Below are 13,069 nucleotides of genomic sequence, written 5' to 3'. Positions count from 1 at the left end.
GTGCCCGATGTGCGACAAGGGGCCTGAGCAAACAAACGATAGTATCATGCGTGAAACAAGATCTTTACTTTCATCTTGGCTACAAATCTTCATTCCATCGGAGTTATTACAACGAATTAAGGAGATGGTGTTGTCAAAGAAATAAAGACCATCTTGGAAGCCATATGCCTAACTTGGTGGTGGACCGTTTGGAAACACCTTAACAAAGTCATTTTTAGAGGGAGTTTTGATTCAAGTTTGGATGTTTTTAACTCGATTGTTTCAACTTCTTTTTTTTCTGGGTTAATTGTCGTAGCAGGAAGGATTACTTAGTTTGGCCCCTATGGCACATAAGCACTGTATAGTTGATGTAATCTTAGTATTTCATACTTTTGACGTCTTAGCAATCGAAAGTTGTGTTTTATTACATAAATCTGCTGTTAAAAAATATATATAGGAGTTTTGTTTACATGTTTAATGGAATTACTTTATAACCATAACACACTGCCTTCATAAACCATGATCCTAGCTTATTGATCAAATTTCAATATGTCATGAATCTTCCAACAAGTACATCTTAGACTTCATGAAACTTAAGGAAATCAAATCTTCTTACATCTATACTTCAAATAAATAAAAAAAATAGAATTGCTAAAAAGAAGTACCCTCATAATTGGATGAGTATAACCATCACCACCTTCTTGTTATTAGAAACCTGTTAAACCTTCCTTTCGTGGTCATATTTGTGAAAGCTTTCGCACATTAATTGGTGAAATATCATTGGAATCTCCATCCATGACACGCTTTGCGATGATAATGTTAGTAGTTTCAGTAGCATGATAAGGGTCCCAGAAAACGTACTTTGATCTATCCAGACACACTTTGGCATTTGGCAAACATGGCACTATACCATCGTGCAAACCCAATTTTCCACAACACGCAATATCCTTGGTTTGAAAACCTACAACACACAAAGGAGAAAATAATGTCACATTTTATCAATCAAAATGTAATGAGACTACTTGTACTGGGGTACAATAATGAGAAGAAGAAAAAAGATTATCACCATATAATGTATAGTTCTGGATGATACTCTCAAAAATATGGTAGACGTCTACGTATACAAATATTGATCCTTCAAGTGTAGCAGTAAGTTCCAAGAGCAATCTTTTCAATCGCTTATTGTATTGTTGTGCTAGGCGATTTTCAAAAGCTACACACTCTTGACCAGAAGATGGGTGTAAATCCTTTTGATTTGGGCAACATCCAATTGGAGGAACACTTGAAACAATAATCTTTCGAGCACCCATGTTATAAAGTCTCTGTAAGTGACAAGAAAAATGATAAAAGGTTAAAAAAGATTTTATGAAAGATAAATGTTACGTAATTGATTGATGGCTATAAGTATACCGTAAGCTGCAAGCTAAATGTTGAAATTAAGGTTCCAATGAACTTTTCAGGTGATAGTTTTTTGGTGTGGATTGAAGCATTTGGTAGAAAGTAGTTACTGACAAAATCATTTGAACCCACTGTCACTACAAAGAGGGCACTAGCTAAGAGCTTATCCACTGCAGATTTGCCTATTATCGAGATTATGTCACGCTTTGTCATTCCAAAGTTGTGAAGTTGCGCATCCATGGAGATCCTGCCAACCTATATCCAGATAATATTTCATTATCCAGATTTGGAATATATTAAGATTGATGTTTGTTAGTCAACTAGGTTGTTCTGATATTTGTAGGTTATCTTGTTTCGTAACAACCCTATAATTTCCTGTAGGTTATTCTAATAAAGAATTACTTATAAAATGACATATCTGTGTTAAAGTGGTTATTGCTTAACTGTTTTATTGTAAAAATATCTTGTTAGGAAATCTATCATATTAAACCAATAAGTATAGCTTACAAAGTTTGCACCCGTTTCATTTAGTATTCCACCAGCACCAGAAGCATAGTTTACACCTTGCAGAATCACTGGACCGACGGTAGTTGAAGCAAGGTACGGTGGAATAAAATTTTTGAAACCCAACGACTGTCCTGTAGAAAGAAAATACATATACGTGCAAACTATACATCAACTACTATATGATATAAACAGCTAGCAATAATAAACACCAAATTAGATGAAAAGAATAAATAAATTGCCTATAATGTCAAAAACGGTTCTTCCATTTGTAAATCTTCCTGTGGGCATTCCAAAATCAATACCGACTGGCTTAAAGTTAGCTTTAGCGAGAGTTATGATGTAGTTATTATTTCCCACATCAGATATAGAATCACCAAAGATAAATGTTGCAGAAATGTTATTCGCCCTGCTGCAAGTCATACTGAAACATAGCAAGGCTGCAAAAATGGTTAGAATCTGGAACCACTGGCACAACATTATTCTTATACTGGAAAAAAGAACTTGATTTTCGTATGAATCTATAATTTGGAAATACGACTTTATAGACAAGGGATCAATGTTGGGTAGGTTGGAGAATTGATGAAAACGGTCCATAACAATTTGCAAATATAAATCTCAGTCTATCCAAATTCAGAAATGGTTAGCAAAAAGAAGTTAAATGAGTGACCAAGAATTATTACCATAAAAGGTATACAATTCAATGTCATTATGCAGACGGCTTTGGCGGCTTAACTAAAAGGGAAAGCTATTGCCAATAACAGAGACCATCTCAATAAGAGAAGTTTACCAAACTTGTATGCTTGGTTTCTTTTGAATAAATATTTTTTTTGTTGTTCTTGTTTTGCCAATACAATTGTTCAAAAACCAGATAAAGTTAATTTTAAGCATGATGACACTGTCATCGAGTTCCTGAAACAAAATACCGAAACATACCTCAAGTTAGTACTGAATCAATATATGAAACCCAATATTGGTAGATAATAATGAACATAAATTTAAAGACAAATACTTACAAATTCGAGTACAAAATTGGCCGAATATACAATACCATGATTAATGCCGTCATTAAACTACGAATTTTCATATTATCTTATGGCCATCGTAAGCATGAATGAATAAGAACTATAGCAAACCTTCAATGACATCTATATATCCAAAGAGTTTGTGTTAAATCTTAATAAAAAAATCACTAAAAAAAGTAAAAGAAAAAAATCAACTTCACTGAGATTTACTTCCATCGTAACCAAGTGTATGGCGTGGCCGATGTGGCCCAGCCCATCTTTTGACTTACATACAGAAACAAGTAGGCTTTAAAGAAGTCAACATGTAATCTATTTTGAAGTGATTAATGAAATGATGCATTTCTCTGAAGTCCTTGCAAGGGTTTGAAACTCCCAGCTATATATTTTGAGGGCAACAAAAAAGGAATAGTCAGAAACGATCACTGGGATATCCCAATTTATACATCCGAGTTAACTAAGAAACACATGATATATAATACATTGTTTAACTCCAATATAGATTTACTGGGTATATTGCATATCGAGACAAATAGGTGATTACAGTACTACTTTATAGGTTAAACTCATAGATTCGCACCCTTCTTAGACATCTTTCAGATAATCAAAAGCTACAAGATTAGAAAAAACCAAACGAAAACATAATAATTATTCAACTCAGGGAAAAACTGCCATTATTAAGAACTATAAAACATAGTACAACAGAAAGAGCAAAGTTCTTGCTTCTAACTCCACGAACCAATCGAGATATAAACCATATGTAATTAAGGTTTAAGCTAAATGATACAGACAAATGGTAAGCAATGATGAATTACAGATATAAGTGTTACAACATGAATTACTTGGTGTAAAGAACATCTTCCCATGGGTTACAACATGAATCACTTGGTGTAAAGAACGTCTTCCCATGGGTGACGGTATAGTGGCTGCTTCAATCTCTTCTGGTCGAATGTGTGCCTGAAAATTTCAAGTCATTAGCATTAATGCTTCAAATAGTTTTATACTGTTTAAATGAATCAAAATTTATATAATGTTTAAAAGAAATGGACAAATATTAAAATACCACCCCACCCGGCCCATCTCTTTTACTGTTCTAGCCAATTTCCAAGATGCAGCCCTGGTTTATAAATTTCTTTGAGGGAAACTCCTATATCCGGTCTTTCATTTAAATTTTGCATGTAGACGTTGTTTTTGTGGCTGGAACCTGTATCTTGGTTTTAACAAATAGTTTTGACCCAAACTATGTGAAAATCAATGGGACCTAGGATATATATATGACTTGCATCTTTGTCATAGTAGGCAATAACTCAACTTACCCGATCAGACCGATGGAACGGGCCAAAACGAAGAGACCATTAAGGTAACCAATGTCAACAATTTCATCAATTTCTTGTTTGGTGAACATTCCACTACCAGCAAGAAGATCCAAAAATAGGGTACCAATGGCACCATCAACATTCATGACTAAGTTGTTTGCCTTCGAGAGAGTGTAAGTTTCTACTTCAACAGCATATTCCATGTACTTTGTTGACGGGAAATTTGTCCGGGCAAATAGTTGTAACAGTTCCACTCTCTTATCTCTATTATCACCTCTCTTGATCCTTTCATGCCAGAATAAAAGATAAGTTTCAAGGAAACTTTAATTCCCAATAGTAATGAATCATTATTTATACATACCTGTGACCAATTCCAGGTACACGAATTCCCTTCTTTTTCATGCTCTCAACAAATTCGTATGGTGAAAGTTTCTGTTTAGACAAAACAGAGAAACAAATAGATTTATGATCCTAAAATCTTGAGCATGGAATAATGGAAGAACTTTGTAATTCATAATGGATACAAAATATGAACGAACTCACCCTATCAAAAGCGTCTTTGAAGTACCGAGCAGCATCATCAACGGCGCCACCGAAACGTGGACCAATAGTTAGTAAACCTGTATCAGAAAGTGTATCACTCCGTATATCATAACAATCATATAGACTATAGAAATGCAAAATGGACTGGCTGGGAAGAGGGTAAAACGGGTTCATATCAAAGGTTTGATCGCTTGGTACATGTCAAGTAAGTTTGGTTCTCCTGAAATTGCTAAAACATTGTATTTTTTCTATAAATAATTGGTGTGCTGAATATGACCAATGAATGTTCAGTTTTGAATAAAACAGTAGATATTTTTGCATTAAAAATACACTTGACAACTTGCAAAGCATTCTGAATCACTCGATCAATTTCCGTGTAAGTTATTATAATAATTTACTCGTTTGACCTGTTAGATACAAAACTCGATCTCAGTCACCCCGTTGTCAAGTAAATGGGTCCAAATTTGCCACAACTACGATCATATGATTAGGCTATAGAAAAATAATAAATTTTGTACAATTCAAGTACCAGAAACAAGACTCGATACGAGATCTTTTCCTGCCCTAGCAGTTACAATTGTGTTGTGAGCACCGGATACGCACGGCCCGTGATCAGCACATAACATGATGCAAATCTGGTCAACAGTTGTAAACATTGTGAGACTACAGTTAAAAAGGAGAAATGTACTCAAGAAAAGTGTTCTTGTAGATGATTATATTGTTTACGAATTGTTATTGTTTGGAGAAACATATTTTGCTTCTAATTACCTAACACTATCATATAACACACATTGAAGCATCCCCTGCATATCACAAGTTTTAATAACAACAAACCTCGATAAATTGTGTGCAGTAGCGGGGAAGACTGCGTTTGAACCATAAAAGTGATATAACATCACCAATGCCCATTCCTTTCTCAACAATGGTAGACATTGGTACGCCACCATAGCATGGCTCTTCACCTGAATATTGAGATTGAGATCTTTAACCATTAGTATACTCGTATTTCCCAATGGGTCAAAAGTTCAAAACTACAATAAACCAAAAGTGTTTAACCTCTGTCATCGGAGATAGTTGAGATAATATGGGTTGGTGCCCGTACTTTCCCACTCTTAATTGCGGTGTTAAGGTCCTCGGGAATTTGTGGTGGAGTAATCTCCTTAATAGAACTAATCTTGCCCTCATCGACCTACAAAAAACGCAAAAATAATCATAAGTTGGTATAACACAACTGACAGAATAATAAAGGTAATAATTTAGACCTATATACTTCTGAATGGGTTGATTTCATATGTGTTTTATCACAAATGGGTCAAGGGTCCAAATGAAAAAAAAAAGTCAGAAACAGAACTTGGCGAATGGGTTGAAAGTCACCCAAAGTGTATTTCTAATGCATGTAGCATGCTAAATATTATTTTGCAAAATATTATATTTTTAACAAAGGTTTTATAATCATATTTAAAATTCTGATTACTTTTATAATAATTCAGGACCTTTTACAAATTCTGTTTCCACCAGTATAAAAAAAAATCCTTTTTTGACATATAAACCGACAGACCCTGAAGAATCTATGGTAAGTGTTAACACTTACCAATTTTGCAAATGTTTCCTTGATTGAAGATTCAAAGGCTTCATACGACGTAGGGACAATGGCCCCAGCATCCTGGAGTGCTTGGTTTTTAGCTTGTGCAGACTCCATTTCACCACCACTCTTGGCCCCCTAGTTATCAAGAAGCATTCAGCACGCGTAAGAGATTATAATAGTGGAAATGGAAATTACTGCTCTGCCACAAGCAGAAAGTTCAGAAAAAACAAGTTAGTAACTCACTGCATGCCCAAATTGAACTTCAGACTTGAAGAGTCGAGCACAAGTTCCACTGACCCATGCGCACAATGGTTTATTGATTTTTCCTGCTTTAAGGGCTTCAACTAAGGAATACTCATCTCGACCACCGAGTTCCCCAAGTACCACAATCATTTTCACCTGAGTAGACCGAAAACACCAATTATTTAAATGTCATCTACAATTATAAAAAGGATATAAAATAATCTAGAACATCCCCAATTGCATAACAAGGTACCTGAGGAATGTTGTTAAACCGCAATACGTGATCAGAAAGAGTAGAACCAGGAAAAACATCACCTCCAATGGCAATACCTAACATAAAAGGCCATCTTAAAACTAAGAAAATGAATCAAGGGACAAAGCATATTTGTACATAGCATAGTTTATGGTGTATAGCATATATGCTATGTACAAATAGCATAGTTTGTAACCTATAAGAGTATGTAAACTAAAGCTTTCATGTTTAGACGTTTAGTTACCTTCATAGAGTCCATCTGTCACACGCGCAATTGTACTATACAACTCATTTGACATGCCACCCTGCAATTTAACCAAGCTAAATTCATTTTCCTTGATAAATTTAATAGCTACATAATAATGTGATATCTATGAATCTATAGATTGTGATAACCCATCAATCTATAGATTGTGGGTTCAAGTCCCATGGTGGATATTTGATAAATATGTGTGAATTTTTTTGTGGGTTTATTTAGTTGCTTTTCAAAAAAATGACCTTCAATACTTAGATCCAGGGAGATGAATAGGATAAAGAATGTGTGCATACAGATTTGGAGACAAATCCAACAGATCCAGGCCTGTAAAGTTTGCATTGTATAATGTTATCAATTGTTCCCGCAGTGTCGCCAATTTTGAATGCTCCAGCTTGAATACCGCCAACTGTTGCCGGACCAATAACAACCTGCAAAACAGGCCGTGCTTATGCTTGAAAGAAATTTAAAGTACATATACCAAGTTAAAGTTCATTCTAATCAGCTCCAACAATGCTCGAACCAGTATATTCCAACACGGCACCCTAAACAAAAAATTTTCAGGATACACACTACTATACGTAATTATGTTTATGTTATAGCGCTATAAAACTCACAACAACAAAAAAACTATTCTATTGGATTTATACACTGGCATCCATCTAGAGGGGTACATGTCTCCAACTTGAATAAATGAAAGAATAAGATCTATAATTCACCCATCAGCCAACCCGTCCGGCGCACCCAATTTTCCACCCATACCCCTAAAGAATAGCATCCATATTTTCTTACCTTGTTGTTTGATCTTGCATATGCAATCAATTCCTTGGTGTCGGATTCAGGAACACCCTCAGCTATAATAGCCACAACTCTGATTGTGGGCTGTTTGAGAGCGAGATTAGATGAAGCAGCTGCACTGTAAAAACAGAAGAATTTAAACTCAAAGAAAAGCTTAACAAGAAATGTTTGACTGTTATCAAAAGTCAAAAAGACGCTTCAATGATGACAAAATCAACTAGAACTGACCTTCTATATGAGGCAAAGTTTATAAAGACATCAGCAGTCGGATGTGCTGCACAAGCTGCTTCAACACTGCATGATTAAAGTATTATCGGTGTATCACATAACAGCAAGACACGAAATGTTGACATGGAAAGTGAGCATTAGAATCATCTTAAAGTTTGACTATCATATAGATGGATAACCAACCCATTATCAGTTCCCCATTGAACCATATATACACTTGTCAAAAAACAATATATATATTGGAGATATACAGGGGAAGTAAAAACAAAACATACGTTGAATGAACTGGGATGGCAATCTCTTGTTGGCCAAAAAATAGTTTCTGAAATCCCTCGGAACCAGGGTTAATGATTCCAGCAACTGACGGTGTTTCCCTCCCTATATAACATTCCGCAAATGTTAGTCAAAAGTCAAACTTTAATAAAAACACAAAAGAAACAAGTTTTGAAGTAAATTGAGTATAACAGTATACATACCACAAAGGAAGTCAAAATCAAGCATCCGCTGAATCGGCAACTGTTTATAGTTATAGAACAATGCTTGTGTTGTACGAGAAAACAGTTGGCCCGTCGCCATTAATGCTCGCTCTAAAACACCTGTAGATAGCAAAAACTGAGATCTTGTTTCAAAAAACTAATGACTAGAGATTATTTGTCATCCCTTTTATAAGCAACAGTGAGCAGCCATTTTTAGTTGAATAAAATACACTTCTGACTATGCACATAACTTCTGAAAAATGTTTTTATTGTTTATTACTTTATTAAACGTGTAAGCATACAGAAAATAGACTTCAATAATGACAATTAATGGTATCTTATGAACCTATATAAAAGCCATCAACCTTAAGTGATGCAGACAATATGGCAGAGAATGTAATTATTAGCTGAAAATGACCCAAGCACGGTAAATTTGTAGATTTCACGAGACATACATATTCTGAACGAAAAGTGTTCTCGTATCATTTTCACACTGTCCTAACTCCTAACACAAAATTTACCTTAACTTCAGAAATTTCAAATCTGGTGTGCCTTTTAAATTCAAAACTGGCACACATGCTTTTACCTTTTTAAGTCCAAACTTAAGTATATATTCTCCACAGCCTATTTCTATAAAATCAAGTTAAAACTTGGTCAAATTTAATGTTCACAAGTAATCCATTAATCCATTTGACTTTAGTAACAAAATAAAAAGTCTAGTTATGTTGTGGGCTACATTGTTAATTAAGTAGCACATCTTTTCTTAGATCAGTAAATGACCATTGCCAGATTTCCATTTTTGGGTCTAGATCATAAAAAACTAGACATTCATTAAATAGTTGTAAAATGCTACTTATGATACATCAAAACTTATCTAGCACTTATATACTATAATCTAACATACTCCTTTGGTCCCAAAAATACTACACACTATACGAAAATATACGGTTAGAAAAAAAATTATCGCACCTACTCTTTACTTGGCCGATAGTTTTTACTCTTTCTCGTTTATTTAATGCTTCTTCTACAAATATCATAAAGCATAGCATAGTTAAAGCAAAAATAATAGTATACATTTATATATATAAATAGAAAAATGCTAAACGCAGCCCTGCATTTAACGTGCATAAAAAATTTGTACTTTGCATATCAAAAGCCCGACCCTGAATTTTATGGTAAGTGTACAACTATTTCATGTACGCAACGGGCCGCGTTTAGCAAAACCCAAATAAATATATATATATATATATATTGTGGGTCCCACTAGGATCATGAATATACATACCATATTATATTTGCTAGTTATCAATTGAATCCTAAATGTTATACATACACAAACTACATTCACATAGTTTCAAATCATACAAATACTGACATGGTTAAATTAAATACCCAATGAAGTTTAGATCTATAGATCAAACTAAACTGGATTAAAAAAATAGTGAAAATACAAACAAAATCTAAGATCTTTTCCATGAAAAAACACCCACAAAAAAAAAAAAAACAGAGAAAAAGGTTTTTTAAGTGTGTGTGTTTGTGGGTTTACCTGGGAGTGTAAGAATTTGTTGAAACACGTCAAATGTGGGTGTTTGTGTGTGTTGGTTTTGTAGGCAAGCAATGTGATGATGTTGTTTGTGTTATATATTACTCGGTATGAAATTTTTTGTATGTATATATATGGGTTTTATGTATGTTCAATATACAGAGAGATGGTTAGGTGGCAGTAAAGATGGATATATATTTTTGTATTTTATTTTATTTTATATGCATAGGTTTTATTTTGATGTGACACCGTGACGGGAAGGAGTGATTGGTTGATGATGGCTCGTTGGTTAGGTTGGTTGGAAGGTCTAAATTGACTGGTGAAAGAAATACATATACACATACTTTTCAAAGTCTCAAGCATTTCACTTGATCTAAGGTATCTAAATTTTAATTTTCTTTATATATTTTTAAGATAGTAGATTTCAAAACTCGTAAAAAAAATGTTATCTACTTATTTTCTATCAAGACTGGCAACTGGGTACCTGTTAAGACCTGTTAAAGTACCTGTTAAGCAAAAAATATACTATGCAACTTTTTCTATTTTTAAAAATAATTGTTTTTAATATTTTAAAGTTCAACATTTAACTTTTTTGATACATAAACGAATAACTGTCAAACTTAAATCATCAAAGACAAGTGTTAAATGAGTCATTTTCATGTTTGAAAGCTGAGAATTTTGTACGCATCGAACCTGTTAAGACACGATTTACCAGTCTTACTTTCTATGTTTTATTTCAAGTAAATGATTGATTTTTAAAAAATTTAGTCTAATAATATTTCTAAAACCAAAAAACTTTGATATATGTAATCTATTTGTTTTCTTTTTTTTAATCACCCTTTTATTTTTTCATAGTGATTTGATCCCATGATCAAGAGGATTAATAAGTTGATCAATTAAGAAGAGTCTATCAAACTACCTGTTTGGTCAAGTTGAATTTGTGTTAAAAAGGAAACTAATACTCTAGTAAATCAGATTAGAATACAAAAAGTTTATCATGTGATAGATTACAATTTTTCCGGCATGTTACACCAATCATCGGAAGTTCAGAGTCTTTATAAAAGTTAATTAGACGAAAATGTATAAAGCATTTATCCGCATCATTATAGAGTACTATTTACTGTGACATTGTATTTGTTTTCCACACAATATTAGTTTGGTCAACCTTCGGAACATGTATGGGATTACAACAAAAACGCCACGAAGTAAAAACCGGTGGTTCGGCCTTCGTTGGTTGGGAGTTTTTCTCGTGTCTTGTCATTGTATCTGGCATGAGTTTTTTCATTCCTTTTGTAATCCTCACAGTTAATGTTTCAGGTGAGTCTAGATTAGTTGTTTTGGTTCTTTCTAGATTTATTTGTACTCGTATACCTTAGCAACTAGTGCCTTGCTAGTTGCATTTAGTAATAAAATTTCTACTGTTTCAAAAAAAATTATTTACTGTGACATGAAACATAATATTAATTGTTATTATTGGGTCTATTCATTTATATATCAAAAAAAATAAACGAAGAAAAAAGTCAGACATAATACGTTAGAAATAAGGATCAAGGTCTTTTGAGGTATTTTGTAGAATTTTTGAATACGTTAAACTTTTACGAGGTCTTAAACAAAATCTAAAAGAATCTATAATTTGAACTCTTTCGAAATTCAATAAACAAAATTATACCTATTTGTTTTACATTGTAGTATTATGGAATAAATTCAATTGCTGTCTGAAAATATTCGTGCATCAACTAATAAAATAGGTTTCGAATCACATAGTAGACATAATTATTATCAATCTTATTAAATTATAATACTAGCAAGTACATGATATCCTATTAACAAGGATACAAAATGTTTAGATTTTGTTTTCTAGTTTCTTTTTTTATAATAGAAAAGTGTAAAGTGGCAACACGATCGATCTTTTTTGTACCTCTTTTTCTTCGAGAGTTCGAGGGAGAGAAAAAAAATCCTTGAAATTCTACAAATCATTAACGTACGCTAGCATATAATTTTTCCATAAAATGAACCATGTTATAAGATATTTGAAGATGAAAAAACGTAACCAGTGTTAAAAAACCAAAAACAATTTCAAGTGGACACTTAGATTCAAATCTGGTCAACTCTTTTATTAAACAATTTTATGGAAATCTATAGATTCAAAAATGCCCATTGTTGATACATTGATTTTGATAACTTCTCACGACTTATATAATTGTCATGCTAACAATATACTAGATACCTTAAGATCCATAGAAACACCGGACCTCTTAAAATTTAGACGATAATTAAGTACATTATACATAAATAAAATGCTATTTTTCTATAGAAGAATATAGCTAAAGAATGGCCAAACAAATAATATACGGAGTAATAATTAGATGATAGGAACGGTGAAGCAGCTAGCCTCATTAAATATTTTTCCTTGTGTCACACTCATCTCTTTTGAAGACGTTGTTGATCTCCTATCTAAACCACTCAGCCATTGTCTACCAATTAAAAAGGGTAAATTCTAACTTTAGTAATGATGTATTCATATCATTTTTTTATATATATATCTACCACATGTAACAAGTTATACAACTGCCTATATAAACCATTAATGCATCATTATTTTAAATTTATCAGAATAAAAAATGGTACAAATCACAAATGTCACCTCCCTTCTAATTTGTATTGTACATCTTTGGATAACAATACAAAACATCGTTGGACAAAAATCAATAATTAAGTGCATGATTCGTCTACAAGTTTTGCACAATATATGTCAAATTTTTCTTGTAAAATATATTAGTATAATTAGTATAAACATTATAAACGGTTTAATTTATAGGCAAACTTAGAGTCCAAGTTGCAAGCACAAAACCGGGTTTATTAATTTTAAAAACAGCTAAAGATTTTCTTGCTTTCATTTTATTTATTAATTTTTTTAAAAAAGAAAAA

At 33.0% G+C, this 13,069-nt stretch overlaps 2 protein-coding genes across 2 annotated transcripts; both read right to left on the bottom strand.

Moving 5' to 3' along the window:
• Nucleotides 1–716: 716 nt before the first annotated feature.
• LOC122610463 (GDSL esterase/lipase At4g16230-like) lies at nt 717–2,361 on the bottom strand. The gene is made up of 5 exons (XM_043783451.1): nt 2,124–2,361; nt 1,885–2,015; nt 1,390–1,632; nt 1,046–1,301; nt 717–940 (listed from the first exon to the last, which is right to left on the bottom strand). The coding sequence occupies exons 1-5, from the start codon at nt 2,359–2,361 to the stop codon at nt 717–719; spliced, it is 1,092 nt and encodes a 363-aa protein (XP_043639386.1).
• Nucleotides 2,362–3,551: 1,190 nt separating this feature from the next.
• LOC122578313 (ATP-citrate synthase beta chain protein 2) lies at nt 3,552–10,250 on the bottom strand. The gene is made up of 17 exons (XM_043750245.1): nt 10,145–10,250; nt 8,599–8,718; nt 8,398–8,500; nt 8,123–8,188; nt 7,889–8,012; nt 7,393–7,527; nt 7,088–7,148; nt 6,844–6,920; nt 6,591–6,746; nt 6,354–6,482; nt 5,819–5,951; nt 5,597–5,724; nt 5,292–5,397; nt 4,763–4,839; nt 4,581–4,651; nt 4,220–4,504; nt 3,552–3,860 (listed from the first exon to the last, which is right to left on the bottom strand). The coding sequence occupies exons 2-17, from the start codon at nt 8,696–8,698 to the stop codon at nt 3,785–3,787; spliced, it is 1,827 nt and encodes a 608-aa protein (XP_043606180.1). The 5' UTR covers nt 8,699–8,718; nt 10,145–10,250; the 3' UTR covers nt 3,552–3,784.
• Between the last annotated feature and the right edge of the window lie 2,819 nt (nt 10,251–13,069).

Source organism: Erigeron canadensis, chromosome 8, assembly GCF_010389155.1.
Source record: "Erigeron canadensis isolate Cc75 chromosome 8, C_canadensis_v1, whole genome shotgun sequence".
NCBI classification, from domain to species: Eukaryota; Viridiplantae; Streptophyta; class Magnoliopsida; order Asterales; family Asteraceae; genus Erigeron; species Erigeron canadensis.
Note: the sequence above shows the minus strand (reverse complement) of the source record. Positions and strands in the feature narration are given on the sequence as shown.